We start from the raw sequence: 22,135 nt of genomic DNA, 5'->3' as shown, positions 1-22,135 counted from the left end.
ATTTTTGCAGGGCCCCCTCAAACTTTAAATAACAAAATTAATTAACAGTTAATTTACATATTGAAATACGTTGTTTTATTTTTAATAATAATATACCTAGATATTTATTTTTGTAACATGTACTATTTTTCAATATATAAATTTTGATGTGTTGCAGGGCCGATGGTGCATATCGTCTCAAATCCGGCTCTTCAGTTGTAGCATGAGCCAAATTTTAAAGTGCATCCAGAAAGGTACAACACATCAATTTCTTCAGCAAAGAAATTGGCTGCAAACTGAGATGAATTGCCTGGTTTTGTGCAGTCTCAAACAAAAAAGAGATGCTTGTTTTATAACATCAATCTCAATCTCGTTTTATATTATCCAAACTTGGATCACTACATCACTAATATGATCAAAATATTGGCAAAACCTCTGCAATCATTTGCAGACACTATATACACAAACAGTTGGGTCTAGTCCTATTGAAATTTTTTCAGAATCACTAATTATACCTGAAAAAATGTTTGACAACAAGTAAAATCAGTTTTTTATGCTAAAAATTAAAAAAAAACAAAAATTTTATATCACTTTAGTCATAATTTTGAAAAAAATTTTTTTCATTAAAGACTAATTCAAAACATACTTACATGTATTAGTGGCTACAACAATTAATGCTGAGCTACCTTTCCTTCCCCGAAGAAGTGAATTATCAGCATATAAACAAAAATATTTTTCACCTCCCAAATAGATACCCGTCTCATTGAAAGCTGCTGGGTTGGTCCGCATCGTATCTGCAATAGTCTTTAGCTCTTGCTGTGTTACCTAGAATAAATTTTATAAAACAGTTTCAAAATTCAGCTCTAAAGTTTGATATTAAAATGTAAAAATCCAAAGTAATAGTTTTGCCAATAATAGTCAAACAATATTAAATACTAAAAAAAAAATTAAGTGCTTTCATACAACTTCCAATAATGAGGAGTTAATAGTCCAGTTAAGAAATGTTATCCATATTCTTAGGAGGAGTGAAAAAAATTTTTGTATATCCTTTTAGAGAAGGAAAAATTGAAAAATATTTTTATTTCAATAATTTCATGTAATAATTACATTTGTTTGCTATTGGCTAATAAATATTTCTCTTAACAAAACAAAAAGAATGGTGTTAATAATTCAAAACATACAAGAAATCTTTGTTAGTTTGAAATTCAGGGAATGAAATATTTGCTACTTCAAATTATTCAAGATTTACATATTTCTGTACAATATGTCAAATGCCATTTAACTGATGTAATTTATTAAGCAAAGAGAATATGGCTACTTACTTCTACAGAACACTATTTTCATTTATTATAAATTATAATACTAATAAGCTGCAGGTAAACAGCATGTTCAGTGAAAATCTCACAGGTCACCAGACAGGTTTTATAAAAAGCAAAGCAGAATTCCTTGAAATGTAGCCCAAATTATCTTTAAAGTGGCCCAAAAAGTAATAAGCCACCCAAATATAGTAGCCTAGTCCTAAAAATATCTCAATCTGCTACTTGTAGCCCAATCTTGCAATCCCAAAAACCAGCTGTATTTTACAAGATAGGAGGAAAACAAGGGACAGTCCATGTGTAAGGTGACACCTGAAGATATGTTACTGTAAAAGCAAAACCATATTGACCAGATTAGAGTTGTTCTTGGTTATAGTTCTCTCATAATGTGAAGACACTTTAAAATGAACAAGTTAACATATGCATATCACAGTTTAGACAGAATTTTCACTTTGAATTACAAAATAGCTATATTTTGAACTACCAAATTCCTTAACATGTAAATTTCTATCCTCAGCCGGGACAAAAGTACAGTTACAAACTAATGGGATTTTGAACTATTGAAATCCATGTTAATTTGAAATAACTGTACATGAAAAGTAGTGTTTCTATCAATGTCTATTTTCTCAAAATGTTTGAGAAGCCTTTAATTTGTTCTATTTGAATGAATTTAAGGCTGCATCTGACAAGCTGAATTAGTTCAAACACATTTTATACAGAATAAAATTGAATATGTTTCTTATAAATTTGAACTATGAAGTCAAAAATCAACATTAATTCAGAACAGATAAAAATTACTGAAGTAGTAAATTAAAACAATCCCCAGAAAGGTTTTTATATACTCTCTTCAGCAATAAAAAATAGTGAGCAAGATGAAGCAAAAATTTTGCTTTAAGAACATTGTTTTTTACTTTCAGAACAGTTTAATTTTATAATTTAGAACAAAACTTTTTGTTCTAAATTATAAAACTTCATTTCGCAAAATAAGCCTAACAACTGCATGAAAACGGCTACAACTGAAATAAAAAAAAATTTTAATTATGCACCAATATTTTAATTAAAAAGAAACTAACAGTTCTCAAAGTAAACATAAGGCAGACACACGATAACATAGTTCTATTGTGTAAAAAAAAAAATTCAGCAGAAATGAAAATATAGATTATTGGAAAAAAGCATATATAGTGAAATATCAGTGTAATGAATACCAGTTTAGAAAGGGATTAAAGTAAATTTTGTTAATTTCCTATTCAGCTCAAGGCAAAAATGTTTAACTTAAAACTGTTAAAACTGAACGTTTCATTATAACAATCTATAAATGAATAAAATCATTTTTAGTAAATAATGAATATGTAGAACAGTCTGGCGACACTAATTTTAATCCTTAGTTATGGTTTCATTTTGATGCTATTATTCTAGTTATTTCCTTTTAAGTTTACAAGAAAAAGAATGGAGAAAAACAAAAAGCCATTTTCTTTGGAAGAGAAAAAATAAAATATTAGATAACATACAAAAGGAAATAAATTAATCACAAAGATACGCTGAGAGACTACTGAAATGCTTTGTCACAGTACAAAATTAGTTGAAAAAACTAATTTTTGTTTGTTTAAATCGGACTTTTTAGCAGAAAATAATGGCTTCTAGCAGAAATAACAATTGGAGAGGCAGGATTTCAACTAATCTATACTACTATATTGATATTTTAGTTGTTTGCTTGTGATATTTTTGGTAATTTATTACAGTATAAATTTTTATTCTCTATTTAATATAACCTTTTGAAATTTGGTTCCATATAAATAATAATAGATATAAATTGAATTTAAAACATTTTTTCTCAAAATTGAAGAGATTCCTTTATTATGAATAAATTTCTTTTATACTTTCCTTTTTTTTTTGACTATTTCAATATAACAAAATTTCAGTGTAACTAAAATATTCCAATGGTACCCACAATTTCATTATACTAACATTTCACTGTAATAATGATGTTTTTGCTATATTATGGGGAATTAGGCTTACAGTATTTATTTAGCTATTTGATATAGCCTGTTTCATCCATTTTGCTATGTAAAAAGAAAAATGAAATAATTCCCATAAACAAAACCATGGATGAACAAATATTGTACTAAAATTTAACAATAATACATAAAGACAGCATCACTCAAGTTATGACAGATGCTATCAATACATACCATTTATCGCAAGCATTGTTACCAGAAAATTTGCCACTTAAGAAAATTGTAAAATTCCTGTTTAAAGAAGCAATGTCCTGCATGCATGCAGTGACATGAAACTGTACAAAGGCTATTTTTTAAATAAGGTCTGTTTTTTAATAAAAAAGAAAAATACTGTAAATATCATTAAAATATATTTTTTTCCATATTCTACATTCTTTTATCTACTTTTCTACATAATTTCCATTTTTGTTTAAACATTTGTCATACCGCTCAACAATTTTTGAATTCCGACTTCAAAGAAATCTGCCGCCTGTGAAGAAGCCCAATCCATGACTGAAGTTTTCACTTCTTCGTCGTCGTTGAACCGTTGACCACCAAGGAACTCTTAAGTATCGAAACAAGTGAAAATCACTGGGTGCAAGGTCTGGACTTTGTGGATAATTGTATCGAGTCAAATACGATAAAGCACTGTCCAGTCTTTTTGTTTCGTGATAGTCAGAAAGCAAACTTGGAACCCACAAAGAACACAATTTTCGATAATTCAGTTTCTCCGAAACAAATGGTATACAAGACTGATCTTGAAATCTGTGAAAATTCAATTGATAACGTTGAAATCGTGAATCGTCGGGCCTCTCGAATTTTGTTATCCACATCAAGAACAAAATCTTCAGAAATCAGAGAAGGTCGGCCAGGGCGTGGCTCATCATGCACATTAACTCGCCCATCCTTGATCATTCTTACCCATTTTCGAACTTTACTGTCACTCATAGCATTATCACCGTAAACTTCACAAATATGACGGTGAATTTCCGCTGCTGCCAAGTTTCTTGAACTCAAGAATCGAATAACAGATCGCATCTCACAGTCGGCGGGAGACTCAATTTTTTTAAACATTTTAAACTTCTACAGCTCAGATTACAGACAGACGATATGGCTACAAATGGCGTCAAAACGCGCGCCATGCTTGCTCGAAGCAGAAGCCCATGCGTACTGCCTTGATTGCGCATTATTCTCATTCATAAACGGACCTTATTTAAAAAATATCAAATTTGTATACATACGAGGGCTAAGTTTTTCTCAACTGCATCCTAAGTGAATACATTTTCCAGTTGTAGACATGGAAGTCTTCTTGAACATTTTATACAAAAAAAATTTACATCCCTCTTATGGAGGAAAAATTGGAACTTTTAAATTTCTTATAAATTCTTTTTCAAGTGTCTTCAACCTTTCTTCAATATATTTTAATAAATTACTTTTTCCCACTCTTACCTCCAGGAAGAAAAAAAAAATTAGATTTGTTTAAGATGAATGTCATGAAGAAAGCAAGAGTTCCAGCAACTTATCTCAATTTTAAAATGCTGAAAATAAGCAGTTTCCATTTGACTTATTTTTCCTTGTTTTAAATATTGAAAGAAGTTAGTCTATTTTAAAAGAAAGAAATAATAATAAATAATATATATTGAAGAAAGATTAAACCATTTCAAAATGTAACTCTAGGTTAAGAACTAATTTCTTAATTCTAAGTAAGTATTTTTTATGTAGTAGTGCCATTGCTTGTAGGCAAAGACTTTCAAGGGTGTATTGACTACACTTTGCCAGACAAATGTGTAAATTTGAACAGCAATGATATAAAGAAAATGAAGGTTATATAGTGGCTAGTTCAATGTACTTTATATTTTAGAGTGCAACTTTGAATTTATAAAAAAAAAGTGATATTTATAGGCCTTGTTAAATATTATCTATCCCTCTGAATTGTAACTTTAGAAACTTTCCTATCTTAAATGATTTTATAAATATTGAGAATTTTTCCCAGGAGCTAAAAAAACCTGTGACATTTTAGAAATGTTTTATATCTGAAAGTTGGAACTGTTTTTATCTGGGCTATGCTAAACTAGACATTTGGTTATCACAAATTATGAAATTATTTTGTTGATATTTAATTTATGAAGGGACTAGTGAAAAATGTTAGTGTTAACATTACTGCATTTAGAATCTTTTACTTTTGCTTGCATACTTTTTTTGAGAATATCTGTAGATAAATTATAAAAAAAATTACGTAATATTTTACATAAAAATTACAATATATTTATATATAAAAATTACATAATATATATATAAATTATTGAGATCATTTTGTCCCATCATGACAGTAAGAGAATATTCTAGTTTTGGTACCTTGGCAGCCATTACTGGACAAATGGTGATAGAATCTTACTTTCTTTGCAATCAGTTTTCAAATTTCACTATAGATTCTACAGTATTCATGTACAGTTATAAAACTGGTCATTATGTATAACAGCAGTAATGACAATATTGGCAAAAAATGTGTGTTTATGTTTCAAACTTTAAAACTGTAGTGAAGACCTCAAATCCTCAACTGAAAACAAGTACCTTGATTATTTTCAGAAGACAGATTAACAGTATTATCTGTAAAAACATCCAGAAGTGTCAATAGTGCATGCACATTATGAAATAAAGGCTTTCAAGGAAGCATTTAGTGTTAATGTATGTACTCTTATGATATTCACATGATCATTTTTTTTTCTAAAGAACAGCTGAAAAATAAGTCACAGTAAGATCAAGTTTCTACTGTACTTTGAAACTCCATTTAAAACTTTGATAAGGAGAATTATTAATACTTAAGTTGACACAGGCAGAGTTGAAGCAGATACGACTTTGTCACTATCTAGAGATTACTAGACTTATAATAAAAAGTCAAAACATAAAATTAAAAGTAAATACTGTTGTAATTTCTTTTAATTCAGTAACAAAGTTACTTAGGAAGTACACTCAAACATACTAATACTAATCAGCCCTGACTCAAATGGAGCCTACTTACTTCTTGGTCTGAACTCAAAATATAAAAAGACAGTTTTCATGGCCTATGTACAGACAAAATTTGAGTGTGTCTGCAATAAGCACACATTTAGTACTAATATGCTGATCTATAAACAAATCACCTACACCAGCTAATCAAAAAACCACATCCCCTGGATTAAGGTTTATCAACCAATTCAAGCTTTCATAAGAAAAAGTAAGTCACAGACTAGCTTCAATTAGATGAGTTATTTTTTGCATTTCTTACTTCAAGCACTAGTTCTAGAAAGCCACGTTTCATGACAAAACATTAGAATTATTTTTATGAAGTGTAAATTAGCAATAAAATAAAAAGGCTACCATTTACAAATTATCACACTCAACATTCATTTGCTCTAATTTATTTTGTTTCATGTCATTCAAACATGGGATTTCCATTCCTGCCATACCAAGAGTTTGGCTGAGAGTCAAGTCTGAAATTCTTGATAATAGAGAAGTATGGCCTGAGTGGATTGAAAACAAGACTACAGACTTTCCTTAAGTGTCTTTAAAAATCAATAAAATGTTTCTACCCAGAAGGTCAGGTACTCAAAATACTATTAAGAAAACATTCCAAAGATTATTTTTTTTTGTAATGAATAAACTTATCAAATAAGGTTTAAGATTCTACTTTTATTTGCAATTAGAAATCTTGAAAAGTATGCTGTCTAAAATACAGATAAACTAAACTGTTTGTATCTAAAGCCTTCTGATAAAATCAAAGTTCAAATGAAATGCCTTTATTCAAAAAAGGCTTATCTTAGGGTAATATTGAAACTGAAAAATCTATCTGACATTGCAGTTGCTAAGACAGTTCTCCCCCTAAGCACTTTAGAATGAACAATTAAAGTACCATTTACAAAAATAGCTGCCTTTTGTATGAAGTATAAAAAAAATAATTTAACAGCCATTGAATGAATTTATCTAATGAGTTTTAAAGTAAAATTGGTAACTGTGAGATCATCATCATGAATAATTAAGTAAAATAACTAATGAGAGGAGTGCAATTTTATTCACCACAGAGCAAGATAAAATTATTAAAATGACCATTTAATTGTAAACTGCAAACTCCAGTATAAAATATATTTACATAAGCAAGCATTGCAAAACATTATATATAAATAGAAGTTAGAAAGATTATAATGGATAACAAAGTGGAGAGAGATTATTCAGAGTTGCAAATTAACAGTACCACAAAAAATTTTAACTGCATTATTTAAGTCATTGAAGACAACTTTACAAAAATTTCTCATTTTCATACATATGCTTCTGTAGACTTGACATTAAAAATCTAACACAGTAGTACCTTATACTTTGAATGCTAAATTTGACAAAAATTTGCTTTGGAATTCAAACAATTCTTCAATGTTCAAACTGCATGCACTGAAAAAAATGTACTTCAAGTATAAATGCAAATCTGTTATGAACCCAAGTATCTCTCACTCTCATGTTATGCTCATGTATTTTCAGTGTTTTTGCTTTTTTTTTGATATGTTTGGTTATATATATTGCATGTTATTTGTCATTTTTTTTAAAAAACAATTCAGTCCTGTAATTTTTTTTTCAACAGCTTTAGGGCAGATCATACGAGTTCTACTCCAGTTCAAAATTTTCTGAATGGAACTTTTAAAACCACATTTGACATGATCAAATTTTTTTCACTATGATTTATATCCTCTCTAAAACTCAAAGCACAATGCATCCAATATGCTTTTTATCTGAAAACATTTCCATTTGATTTTTTACTTCACATTTTGTTTTGAATAAAGTTTAAAATAAGCTTCTAAAACAGGCCTGGCCAGCCCAAATTGTTTCGCGGGCCACTTTGATCGCGTGTAACATTACGGTGGGCCACAATTTAGGCAAACATGCTTTTAAAAAAGTGGCAGATTGACAGTTATGTTTAAGATGCAGTAGCAGCCGTGTGCAACCAATAAATGCAAATTTTCATTTTATTATACAGAATTTACATATTTTATTTATTGCTTATGATTTAATTTTTTAGGGTATATGCTATTTTTACCTTAAATTGTATGTATTTGCTGGTTTTAAGTTTATTGAAAGTGGGTATTTTTTTAAGGTCTGGGAATTGATTCACTCACTTTCCATTATTTCTAAAGGGAAAAACTGATTTCAGTCTCAATTTCAAATTTAATTCATTCCAGGAAATCAAATCAATCAATCATTCTATATGCAAGGTACCACTATTTGCCAGTAAAATTACTGGTAAAAAAAAAAGGCATTTTGTCTATGTACAGAGAATTTTCAGAGCTTATTTTTTTGAGTAAAAAATTATCAAATCATGTCATTTCTATTTCGATATGAACAATTTCTTTTACCCCTCAGACTACATGAGGACTAGAACAACCAGTCAATCATCTTTCCCTTCACTTGATTTCATGTTTAACAGATTAAACATGAAATGGCCAAAATCTGCTTGGAGAGGTAAATGCAAAAATGCAGTAATGAATATCTGATTTAATACTGGTGTTGGTTATGCATTAGTAAATTTTGCCAATTAATTGAAAGTACTTCTGTTTGATTCTATATACACCACTTGTTAATACTATGCAGATAATGCTATCACATGTATGACAATCAGAACAACTAATATTTTGTGTTAAAGTAAATATATTATCAAATGCAATAAACAAAAATAGCTACTGGAAAATTAACTATTAAAAACAAAAACAAAAAATGGCTACAAATGAATGATGTAGTACTTATTAAAGAGGATAAGTCTAAAGGTGTGGTCCTTATTAAGCGTGACTCCTACAACCATAAATTACTTGATTACATCAGAACCACCGAATGTCAACATGCTCCTGACAAATATATGGAATCGCTGCAACAAAGTCAAGAAATTCTCGTTAACCCCGTTGGCTCGTATTTTGCGGATGCATAACTCAGTTTTACAGGCTCCAAAAACGCCTAGAATTTTCGCTTTTGGTAAGACGCACAAGCCTAATTGCCAAATACGCCCGGTAATAGAGAAATGCGGGTCCCCTACATTTGCCCTTGAGAAGCAGCTTGTCAAGTTTATCCAGCCGAAGATTCAAGAATACCCCTTTGCTATACAAAACGCAGTACAACTAGTTGAAAAGCTCAACAGCATTACACTCAAGGATAACAAATATATGACAGTGATGGATTTTAAATCCTTGTTTCCATCTATAAGACTACCGCCGTGTTTTTGTGAACTGAGGGACTTTCTTTTTGCTAATATAGATAATGCAGCGAAATACCATACCAGCATTTTGGAACTTGCAAATTTAATATGTTACATGTCGTTTTTCGAGTTTGAAGATGATACATACTTGCAAGAAAGAGGAGTGCCTATGGGGAGCCCTATGTCCTCTATTTTATGTGAACTTGTATTACGGCATTTGGAAAGCAAGATCATACCCATCTTTCAACATCAGATTGTTTTCTATACAAGATATGTAGATGTTGTTTTCATCCTTTGGAAAAATGATAGTAGCGCTCCGCAGTTCCTTCATGAAATCAACAAAAACCAATATGGTTTGACCTTAGCACTAGACCAAGAAAGTGCTTTTAATGTAAATTTCCTTGATCTTTCAATCACATGCAAAGAGGGTCAAATATGGACGGACATTTATAGAAAACCCACCTATCAGCCTATAATTATACCAAAAAATTCTGTCAAGTCGACGAATTTTAAATACGCAGCGTTCCATGCCTGGATCAAGCGTGCTCACACGCATTGCACCAGTGTTATTGACACATATAAGGAACTAAGTTACATTCGTGCTACAGCATTACAACATGGGTATCGGAGTAAGGAGATTGATAGACTTATCGACAGGTTTCAGAGGACAAAAAATCAGCAGCTTCCTCCTATGAATCAAGGGAGAAAAGTGATTCTTAATTATTTTCCTTTCTTGCACACAATGATTAAGAAAGTAGCCAAAAACAACAACTTAAGATTGTTATATCGACGTAACCCTACAATATATCGATTATTAAGAAACGACAAGAAAAAAGAAAACCAGAGTTTTAAAACGAGTATATTCTATACCATTAAAGGATCGTCGTTTTAATTCAGATCTGGTATACGTTGGTGCAACTATGAGGCATTTAAAGCAGAGGCTTAAGGAGCATAGATACTCCATTAATAAAAGCTTGGATACTACTGTACTAGCAGCTTTCGCTAAACATCAAGATGTTGACATTCATTGGGTCAAAGCGTCTATTATTAAGGCCACGACCAACAAACAAATGCTGAAATATTTAGAAAAACTAGAAATCTACAAAGCCCACGTTAACACCGGTTGTATTAACCATAGAGACGCTGATGCTTTGTCCACGGCTTGGAGATCGTTTTACCGCAGTACATAACATTTTTTCTTGCAATAGACAGGTTTTTGTGGCAATTTTTTATTTGTTTTATTTTTATTCTCACTCCGATATGTTGCGCATGCGCAAGTTTGTTATTTTCTTATCCAGAACGGCATTTTTACTTTGGAATTAATTTGAATTTTAAATATTTGCTTGAGTTCTATTTTTTCTGCATTCTTTTTGTTTTTGAGTTCGTTTTAACTGATGAAGGCTGTTTAAAACAGTCAAAAATGTTTTTATTAAATATTTTTAATGCTGGAATTATTAAGGTTTTTGTTTTTAATAATATATTATCAAAAGATTGTTATTTCAGGTAATAAGCAGGATGATAAAAGGAGAAAAGGAATTTATAAAAATGTACATTTGTTAATATTACTATAATGCAATTTTTATATATAAAAAACTTCCACCTCAGATCACTGCTTAGAAATGACTTTAGAATATTCAGTACATCCTCTATCAGTCAGTGTATTGTTTTTCTTTATTTGTCCAAAAGGTAAAAACTAGTTATTTTGGAGGAAGCAGAAAAAGCTAGTGTTTTGCTCTTGTCTACATGTATGGAATTAACAAACAATCTTCTTTTAGTGGAAAAAGTTCAAAGGAGGACAAGTAGTAGACACTATTGCTTGTATAAAATGATATTTTAAATAACTTTTCTGGGTTTACAAGATTATTAGTTGACTATCTAGTTATTAGTGACTACATTATTTGAATTAGCTAAGCCTCTGAGAGAGGCTAAAACCCAAGAGCATTATGACATTACTTTAAACACTAGTCAAAATTTGAGTTTATTTCGTCCAATGACAAATGTCATGGAGAGTTTTATATTAATCTTCAAAGTAAAATCCCCAAGTAAATTCAAATTGCCTTACAAGGAGAGGGCCAGATGATCAGGTTTCTGATTTGAATAAAACTTTGTAAGCATGTAGCCATATACAGAAATAGCTCCTTGCCCAAATAACCCACTTCAAGTGTTTCCAAAAAACTCCTGAAAACAGTGTTTAACTTGTGACTTTAGAAGTCCCACTTCTCAAAACGGTAATAGCCAAGTGGATAAGATGCTAGGTACTGGAGCTATAGTTTAAAAAAAAATAGAATTGCAAAGGTTTGAATGTGTAAACAATTTTATTATTAATGTACCATATCATTTCATTAGCATTATTATTAAAATTATTTTTAATAAAATAAAAACAAGTATTTAACACAATGTTCTTCTACTCACACTTATTAATATTGTAGTGGAAGTACAGCACCAAATCTTTGTAGTACCTTCTAAGCAATTCTCTAATAGCTTATTATCTTCATGATAACTGATGTTTAGAAGGTACTAAGAAGGTTTGGTGCTATTTAATATATGAACAAAAACAAAACCTCTAAGAATGAATTAATTTGATTATCTGATTAGCAGGAATAGAAAATTTATTTTGCTACATTTCTTTGTGGCAGAGCTGTATTACATCAGTGCCTTCAAATCCTTGATATAAGAAGCATATAACAACTAGCAGGAATAGTTGTATAGTGAAGATATTTTGTAATAAATACTTTTAAAAAACTAAAAGCTTAAATGAATTTGAAACTATTGTTAGTAAATGTATACTGTTGTATAATGTAGTAAATGTAGCAACCACATCATGTTCGTGCCCTAGTTTTACCAGTAAACGATTCTTTACGTGAGCATTTAGCACTGTAAAATCAGACAAAGTGCTCTCAATAAAAAAGCTTGAATAAAGGCTAACCTAAAAATTGATGATGATCTTAAATGATAAGTCTCTTTGCATTTGGAAAATGAAAAATTGACAAGTATTTGAGTGTGTGAAAGACAAGATATAGAATGTTATAGTAGTATAAAAAAAATTTCTAAGACTCATTGTATTATTGTAAGTAATCTGAAATCAAACTCAAAATCAAATATGTAATTATGAAATCAGCAACTATTAAGACATATTTAAGACATTTACTTAATTCTTTGTACTTGACACATTCATATGATTAATAAGTCAAAATGATAACATTTTAAGTCTAGTGCAATTGCCATCAAATTAAGAATGCTAGAAAAAAAACACTTTCTGATTTGCTAGCTTGATAACATAAAAATTGATGAAAACTTACTTAAAAAGATCAAAATTAACAATGACAAGCTTAGAAGTGTTTGATGATATTCTCTTGGTAACTGTTGGAATGCTATTGGTCTAACTTGTATAATTTTTAAGTAAATTTATATTGAAATTACATGCATAATCTTAAATTAATTTTATTAGATCTATTTTACCTTTTTCTACCAAAAAAAAAAAAAAACAAACAATCTTGAACAGGTGTTAATGTGATATAACTACTATAAATAAGAAAACCTCAATGACTTGAAATATAGTCATCAGTTTTCAAAGAACTATATATATTCCAAATGAGAAAAAAATCACTACAATAGTTATAAACAACAAAAATGCTATAGTTACTGATGGCAAATTTCACTTTATGCTAATGTCTTTGAAAGGCTAACTTAGCCTCAAACTGTAGCAAATCAAAAAAAAAAATTATGCAAAATATGAACACACACCAACAAAAACAAGTTGATTTTTCAGAGTTCTTGTAATAAAGTTATATACACTGGAGGGCAAAAGTTAAGTTACAAGTAGTTTTTGCCTCATAACTTTTGAAATAAAGCAGCAAAACATTTTGAACATGTAGACATACCAGGTGTATAAGCTTAAATCCGCTGTTTTTTAGTCAGAAAAAAACACGTTTTTTTCATAGCAAGCAAAAACAAATTTATTCAAAGTACTTTCCCTGACTAGCGACACATTTTTTCCATCTCTCGGGCAATGTGTGGATACCATGCCAAAAAAATTCTTTTTCTTTCGAGGCAAACCACTCATCAAGCCATTTCTGGACATTTTCGTAAGAATCGAAGTGGCGCTCAGCGAGCGCGTGGCCCATCGACGAAAATAAGTGATAGTCAGAAGGGGCCAGGTCTGGTGAATAAGCGGGATGGGGTAGCACCTCCCAGTCGAGTGTCTTCAAGTAGTTTTGGACCAATGTTGACGAGTGCGATGGTGCATTGTCGTGGAGGAAAATCAGCTTGTTGTGTCTTTGCTGATAATCTGGCCTTTTTTCACGCAGAGCATGATGCAATTTGATCAGTTGTTGGTAGTAGCGGTGGGCATTGACAGTTTCACCAGGTTTCAACAGCTCATAGTAGACAATACCCTGCTGATCCCACCAAACGCACAGCATCGTCTTCCGTCCAAAGCGATTTGGTCTTGGGGAAGATGTTGATGGTTTTCCTGGATCAACCCACGATTTCTTGCGTTTAGGATTCTCAAAATATATCCATTTTTCGTCGCCAGTTAGAATCCGATGAAGAAACGACTTTCTTTTTTGTCTGGCGAGTAAGATTTCGCATGTGTTTTGGCGTCGCTCCATCTGCCTATCGTTCAATTCATGCGGCACCCATTTTCCGATCTTTTGAATCTTTCCCATGGCACGTAGACGCATGGAAATAGCTGGTTGAGTAACACCCAGTTGCTCGGCAAGCATTTTTTGTGATTGGGTATCGTCCTCGTCCAAAAGAGCCTGCAATTGATGGTCTTCAACCTTCCTGGGCCGATTTTCACGCTTCTTGTCGCTCAGGTCAAAATTGCCGTCTTTGAACTGACGAAACCAATCTCTGCACGTGGTTTCCGATAAAGCACTGTCGCCATAGGCCTCCACAAGCATTCGATGAGCTTCGGCAGCCGATTTCTTCAAATTAAAGCAGAAAAGCAGAGCTTCCCGCATATGCTGTTTTTCTGGCACAAAACTAGGCATGATTAACAAAGGAAAAATGTATGATGTCGTATGAAATCGCTGATGATGTGCACGGATTAATGTTGACAAATGTCAAAGTCATCGAAAAAAAAATATGGCGTCTCCACGGTAGCTTAATATGCTTACTAACGCCATCTATTAGCAAACAGCGGATTTAAGCTTATACACCTGGTATATGAAAATTTACATGACGAATAAGAAAATAGCAAAATATCTTGTCAATATGCAAATTACATATGTTTAATTCAACTTTTAGTGGTTCGCTGGTTAGAACGCTCCTTTGATTTTGCTGTTTTTTGTAATCAAACTTTATTTAAACTTCTTTTTTTTAATTAAGGCGTATTTATTAACATTCTAATGGCTTCTAGGCATTGTTTAGATCAGTGTTTCTCAAACTTTTTGGACCGTGACCCCCCTTCTGCACTTAAAAATTTCAAAGGACCTCTGAAGAATGAGTATGTGTCGAAAAACATCCCGGAGGGAGGGGGTTAGGCTCGTATTTAAATATTTATATTCTTTTTATTATTTATATGTGCAATTTATTTAAAAACTATATAAAATAATTTCTACTTATTTCTATTATTTCTAAACATGAATCCATAGTAAATTTATAAAATATTTGAAAAAAATTAATCTAGAATCAATTTTTCAGCGACCCCCCAAATATTTTTCCGACCCCCACTTTGAGAATCACTGGTTTAGATGATTCTTTAAGATGGCATGCTATTGAATGGATGGAAATGGGGGCTTAGTCAAGTTGATGCAGCAAGGCACCTAAAGTTTCAAGAATGGTGGGTTCATGGCTCTGGAAACAGTTTACAATTAGAGGGGATATCTCCAGAATTTCCATAGAAGGACATCCAAGAGTTACCACATTTCAAGATGACTGGTTTTTAAAAGTAACAGCCAAACGCAATAGAGGACTAACAAGCAGGATGCTTGCTTCTGAGCTTGAATCAGCCACAGGAAAAATTATTTCTGTCAGAACTGTATCCAGAAGGCTTGCTGCTGTTGGTCTTTATGCAAGATGCCCAGTTATGTGTATTCCATTGTCATCATTCCACAAAAAAGCACACTTGAATTAGAGTCATCAACATCAAGACTGGACAGACCACAATTGCAGCAAAGTTCTCTTCACAGATGAATCCCACTTTAGCCTACAGATTGATTCTCGACGATGCTTTATCTGGAGACTGATGGTGTATATTGTGTTCCAGCCTAACATAAGAGAAAAAGACAACTTCGGCAGAGGTGGTGTGATGGTCTGGGCAGGCATCTCTCATTGGGCGCACCAAGCTCCATGTCTTTGAAGAAGGTTCATTAACAGGTCAAAAGGTATCGCAATGAGATCCTCGAGCATTATATTCGTCCAATGGCTCACACAGAAAGCACAGATTTCATTTTAATGGACGATAATGCTCGTACCCACAGAGTAAACTTGGTGACTCAATATCTTCAAGATGTTGGAATCCAAAGAATGGACTGGCCATCCAGGTCTCCAGATTTGAACCCGATAGAGCATGCTTGGGATGCCCTTGGAAGATGGATGGAAAGTCTGTCTCCCACCCAGAAACCTTGATGAGCTTAAGACTGCTCTCAAAAGAGAATGAACTTTAATTACAAGGTTATTGATCAATTCATTAGGAAAGAGTATGAGAAGCAGGTGTCTAGCATGTAAGGGGTGGTCACATGCCCTATTGAGTGAATAAATTTGTTATTTTAATAAAGTTTCTATTTTAGTTTAAATTAAGAATTAAAAAAAAAAAAACACTTGTAACTTAACTTTTGCCCTCCAGTGTATATACTGTTGTAATGAATATGCTTAAAGATATGTCATACATATGGGTACAAAAGTTTAAATCAGCAATTCTAATTAAATAAAATGCATCCAAGATGTTTTGTTGACGAACAAGCAACTTTATAACCACTAGATAAAAAGAACTAGGCCTAGTTAATTTTAATTAACAACAACAGAAAAAAAAAAAAGAAAGAAGTCTTATTCCATTTTAGGTCTAGTTTAATCTTTTGTAAGATACTAAAATGTAGCAACAACAAATTTTCCTAATATAATGTCACTCCAATTTCCAATTATGCTGATGAAAATTTAAGCTAGAAAAACAGTGTTAGAAAAATTTTCTAAGAATTGATAAATAATTGAGTATAAAACCTTATAAAAATTTTTAAATTAAAAAATCATAATTATATATTAAGATCTTAACTAGAAACCTGAGCTGAAACAAAGCAAAAAAACACAGAAAAAGTATGAACATGATAATATAAATACACACACTAATCTAACATTTTTGATATCAAAAATTCCTCAATGATATATATACACAAGGGAAAGTAACAAATTAAAAGGCAATTTCAACATGAAAAAAAATTTGTTAAGTCGGAATAGAGAATTTATATGTACAGTGTCTTACTTTGTACCTTTGTATAGGTACCTTCTATGTACCCCCTTTCAACAAATTTTGTCCATGTCATAAGCTTTTGGTTTCCATCACAAAAATTTGGATATGTTTGCAGACAAGATGAGTTTCCATGACTATCCTCATTAGAAAATTTCTTGCCACAGAAGTGCTCTTTAAAGGCCTGAAGAGAAAAAATTCCAAAAATGGAGCCAGGTCTACACTATTGGGATGTTCCAACACTTCAAATTTTAGGGATTCTATTATCACAGTTGTATGAAGCTATACATCATGGAGTAGCAGAACACCCAAAAACACAATCACCACTTGCTAACTTCAAACCATAAACATTTTGTGCTTATGTTGCACATAACTGCAATGTGTCATTAAAATTACCTTAAACACATTTATTGGCTTCTCTTGTTCATGTTTTCAAAAATATTTTAAAAGGATATTTGTCAGTATCATTGATTTTTTTATTAATTTGCCTTTTTTGAAGTAGTCATGTTATTAAAAGAAGAGATCATCATCATCATTTATGAAACAAATGCTGTCCCTTGGTCATAATCATAGAAATGCAATTGTTTTGATTTGTGGAATTTTCCCATTTATAAAAAGGCTGATAATTGAGAAATACTTAAAATAAATAATTTTTGAAAATTATTTAAATTTGAATTTTGTTTTTTTGTTTGTATGGAAGTAAATATTTTAAAAAAGGACTACTATTTATGTGCTGGATAGTGAGAAAACATTAAAGTAGTAAAACATAAAATCCTGTAGAAGTGCATGACATTTTTGTTTCAAAATAGATAACACCATATACATACATATATATATATATATATGTAACCATTTGCCCTTCATGTAATGGATGATAATTGGGCCCCTACAACCCAAAAAATTGTCAACATGATTTTGTAAGCAGAGCATTGCAACTTAAACTTTTTGCTCACTGGCAATAATGGATGCTTTCATTGCATTGATTGTTTTGCTTTCGGGTTCAAAATGAAACACCCATGTCTCATCTGTAAGAATTCAATGAAGAACGTCTCTCATGCCAGCAGCAGTCCAAAATGTTTATGGGTAACCTTCTCCTGATGAGCTTTGTGATCAGGCTTCAGCTCAACTACCCACCTGATGCAAATGCCAAGTATCCAGTGTCATTGTGACAATGTTGTATACACAACCATGGCTCATGTTGAATTTGGCAGAGATATCATCTGATTCTGGGGACTCCCTAATTCATGTATCAATTAGCACTTTGTGTCCAACATGATGGTTGTTGGGCAATCCAGATGGGTCTCACAGACCACACGTGCAGGGCCAGCAGTAGAGTTTATCTGCTTGGGCAAGACATGCATTTGACGCCCATTATCCCCCTACATAAAATGAAAAAAAATTTGTTTTAAAATACCATACCTATTAGAAGCCAGAAGAAATTTTTGAATGTTTTTAAATTTTAATTTTATTTAAAATACTTTAATTTCATTTAAACTATTATGATAGTTCACTGTTCATTATTTTCACTCAAAAATTTATGAAAATTTGACTCCCTGAGCAAATGACCAATTTGCCCATGTGGCAGTGCCAGCCATGCACATGTCTGCTTAAAAAAAAAAAAATTACCATATCTACCTAATTTTACACCTTATGTTGGCTTAAACTGCCTTCAAAATTTAATGCAGGATGGTGGCTCAGTATGCCTTTTCTCACAAAAAAGAGCACTTTGCTGCTCTTCAACAGTGCACTCTGAGCATTTATAACAGGAATCACAAACTGGTGGCCCATTAATGGTTCATATCTAGCCCACAGACTTGATTCCTTTTGTAAAAATCAATGTTTAACATCTTGTGGGGATTAAAACAAAAAATTTCAAAACATCTGTTTACATAAGCTGTAAAGACTTGGCAACAAAAGTGCCTTTTTTAAATTACAGAATGTTTTGGTTTACCGAATATTGAATATAACCTGTAATACATCCATTTGACTGGACATTTGCTGCATTTGAGTTTGAAACCCCTGGTTTACAATTTTGCTTATGTGCATATAGCAGGATTGCTAACACTAAGTAATGTATGCTCAGATAACTGTTTTGTAATATCATCCAGCAGATTTAAGGGAAACATCATTTTCATATCTTATAATGTATGTGAAACCAATGTTTCTCTGAAATTTTCTGGATGATAGTAGGAAACAGTTATACTGAAAATGCTTTTAGTTAATGACTTTTCCTCTTATTTTACATAGATAAAAAGAAAAATTCCATAAAGTATGTAAAATTTCCTTTAGTTAATTCTGCAAAATCCAGGAAGTAAAAATTTTATATTGTTTACAGTCATAAGATAGATTTGAAAGAAAAAAAATGTATTTACATAACTTAGAATTGTGAACATTTCTAGTCAGCATAGCTATATCAAGCTCAATATGCTAATACTTGAAACGAGCTTCCAGAAAAAGTATCACATTTCAATTAATACTTTCTGTAAAGAAGAAATTAATTTTGTAGAAAAACTTAGAAGACCCCCCTTCTTTGACAAAAAAAAATTCTTAAAATTTAAATTTAAGAACAAAACTAGACAAATTTCCACTAATATTGCACTAGATCATCAAAAGTTTGCTAAAATTAGTACACAACTGTCCTAAGTATGTCTTCCACTTAAGGAATAGTACAGTAGAGCATCGATTATCCGACTTAATTGGGGACTGGGGTTGGTCGGATAACCGAAAAGTATGAAAAAATACATTATTAGTATAGTGTATTAGGCCTGGTTTAAATACTAGCCTCCCTTTCATGGTCGAGCCAGTGCTGCCAGCTAAAACATGCAAAAATTTAACAAAAATAATATTAAAGTAGCCAAGACATAACCAAATATTGTAGCGCCACATCACTAGCGGACATTTGAATTTGCCGACTAGAACGCGGTCGGTTAATCGGGGGTCGGATAATCGATGCTCTACTATAATTTCTTTTACTTGAAGCACAAGTTCATATCATTAGTATGAAAAAATATGAATAATATTAATATTCAATTTGTACATATATTTAGTTAATGTTTCAATTCAATAAAAAAAAAAAAATCTATAAAAACACTTTCATGTTACAATCAAGTGTTGATTTTAGTATTTCTTAATTGAATTATTAACTTCAATAAGATTAAAAAATTTGTTAATATATGAGTGTTCTCTCACCACAAAAATACCCAACTTAAAGAAAAAAAGAAAACAAAAATACAATAATCAAAGTAATTAAACAAGTTAATCTAATGAAATAATCTGAAAATACAAATTAGCAACATTTTTTGATGCTTTAATATTTTATATAAAAGCATCAAACTTATCTGCACTTAATACTAAAACAAATGAAATGCAATCTCAAACACACTAGACAGATATGGATTTTTTAAAATTTTATTTAAAAATTAAAAAATCAAAACTTACCTCTACTACAAAAAAATTTTTTTCAGTGTAAAGGTGAAAGGTTTTAATTCTATAATGCAAGCTGGACAAGTATGAAAAGTTAAAAAAAATGTTTGCAATTAAAACAAATTTAATTTAGACAGTCCAGATGACCATTGGCAAAAAGATAAAAAAAAAATAATAATAAATTTTTGACAACAAGGGCAATGGAAGCATTATGATCTAAAATTGCCTACAGTGTCCAAAGAACAGTCATAAAACTGTCAATGGTCAGGTGAGCACTTATGAATACGGGGGGGATTCCATACTACAATAAATTAATCAATAATAATTTAATTCTTACCTATTGTAGAATTTTTTATTTAAGAAAAAAAGCATTTTGAATATCAAATTCAACAAAGAAATGCCAGAGGCATTCTCTGTACATATGGCACAATATTGAAGTTGTCTTAGTATAGAAATTTTTTTTATCAATGTCATTTGAGAACTCAAATCTTAGCCCATCTTATATATAATTAAAATTTATGTGCATGTGTAATATTGTTAAGAGTGAAATCTTAGTAGTATTCAAATAGAAAGCTTGTTTTTATTAATTATCACAATCAATTTCAAGACATTTCTTGCATTGACTTTAGGCATTTTATAAAAGAGACAATCCATCACTAAAAGTTTCTCTGAGTGACTTTCAAAACAAAGTAGTTTATGGGGGGGAATCATCCCCCCTAAATTATTGAATACTAAAATGATTATTTCAATGAATCAAAATTTAAAACATCTAAATTTTTACAAATTTCTCAGCTTTACTAAAATATAACCAAGAAGTGAATGTATAATATAAAGAGTCACTATTTCAATGATTTAAGAATTTCATTAATAATAAATAATTATTTTTGAAATTTATAAATGTAATACAAGTTTTTAAAAATAGTCAGTGATTCATTATCTTAAATAAGTGTTCTTAAAAAACAACTTAGCAATTATTCATTAAGAGCAAATCAAGACAACTTAAAAACCATTTGGCTAATTAAAGTTTTTTTTTACATTGTGTGATGGGAAACTGCTTACATGTAGTGCAGTCTTTCCCAACAGGAAAAAATCATCTCTTCCATGGCAAAAATTTTCAGAGCATAATTTTGATTATAGACCAAAAGTTTTTTGGGCTCAAAAGTAGCAAGTGAATCTTCTAAACTGTTTTATTTTTAATTTAAAATGATCATTTGAAAAACTAAAATGAAACAAGGTCTGTATTTAAACTAGAAAACTGAAAAGGAGATTTTATCCAAATTACAATGAATTACCATAAACATATGTTTTTATCCATCATACCAGGATCAGAACTCTAGGTCTATATTAATTTCCATTAATCAACAAATTACACCAAATTTACAACTTATCCCATAAGATTTTAAAAAATTTAATTTAAGTATATATCAGTTTAATGTGCAGCAAATTATACAGTAAGTCATATGATTTAATGGGAGTTTTGGTAAACATCAAAGCCAATTAATAATTACTACTAAATTGTTTTGTGCACAATTTTCAAAGAAATTGTGTGCTTATTTGGAAGATATTTTCAGGACCCAAAATTATTCTGCCCCTTGTCTGAAGACCTTAAGAAATTGGTATATCCATTTATTTGGCCTAACCAAGAGGAACAAAGGATATTTGAACATATCAAAAAGGAACATTTGTCTCTACATTCACAGTTTTTATTTTTTAAAAAAAGTCACACAGGAAAATTAGAAAAAACTTATGGCTTAAAGAATAAATTGTATTTTTTCCTGTAGTTTATAGTTTAACTAAAAGACAACTGTTAAAG

General features: G+C 31.0%; 1 protein-coding gene across 1 annotated transcript in view; it reads right to left on the bottom strand.

The window, feature by feature from the left end:
- The window catches only part of LOC136989107 (profilin-like), a 44,391-nt gene that overhangs the window by 19,351 nt on the left and 2,905 nt on the right, over window positions 1-22,135 (bottom strand). Inside the window, exon 2 of the mRNA XM_067287214.1 lies at window positions 630-804. Coding sequence (XP_067143315.1) covers window positions 630-804 — 175 coding nt within the window. The remainder of the gene's footprint in view (window positions 1-629; window positions 805-22,135) is intronic.

The sequence above is a fragment of the Centruroides vittatus genome, unplaced genomic scaffold (assembly GCF_030686945.1).
Source record: "Centruroides vittatus isolate TY-2023 unplaced genomic scaffold, ASM3068694v2 scaffold_435, whole genome shotgun sequence".
Classification (NCBI taxonomy): Eukaryota; Metazoa; Arthropoda; class Arachnida; order Scorpiones; family Buthidae; genus Centruroides; species Centruroides vittatus.
Note: the sequence above shows the minus strand (reverse complement) of the source record. Positions and strands in the feature narration are given on the sequence as shown.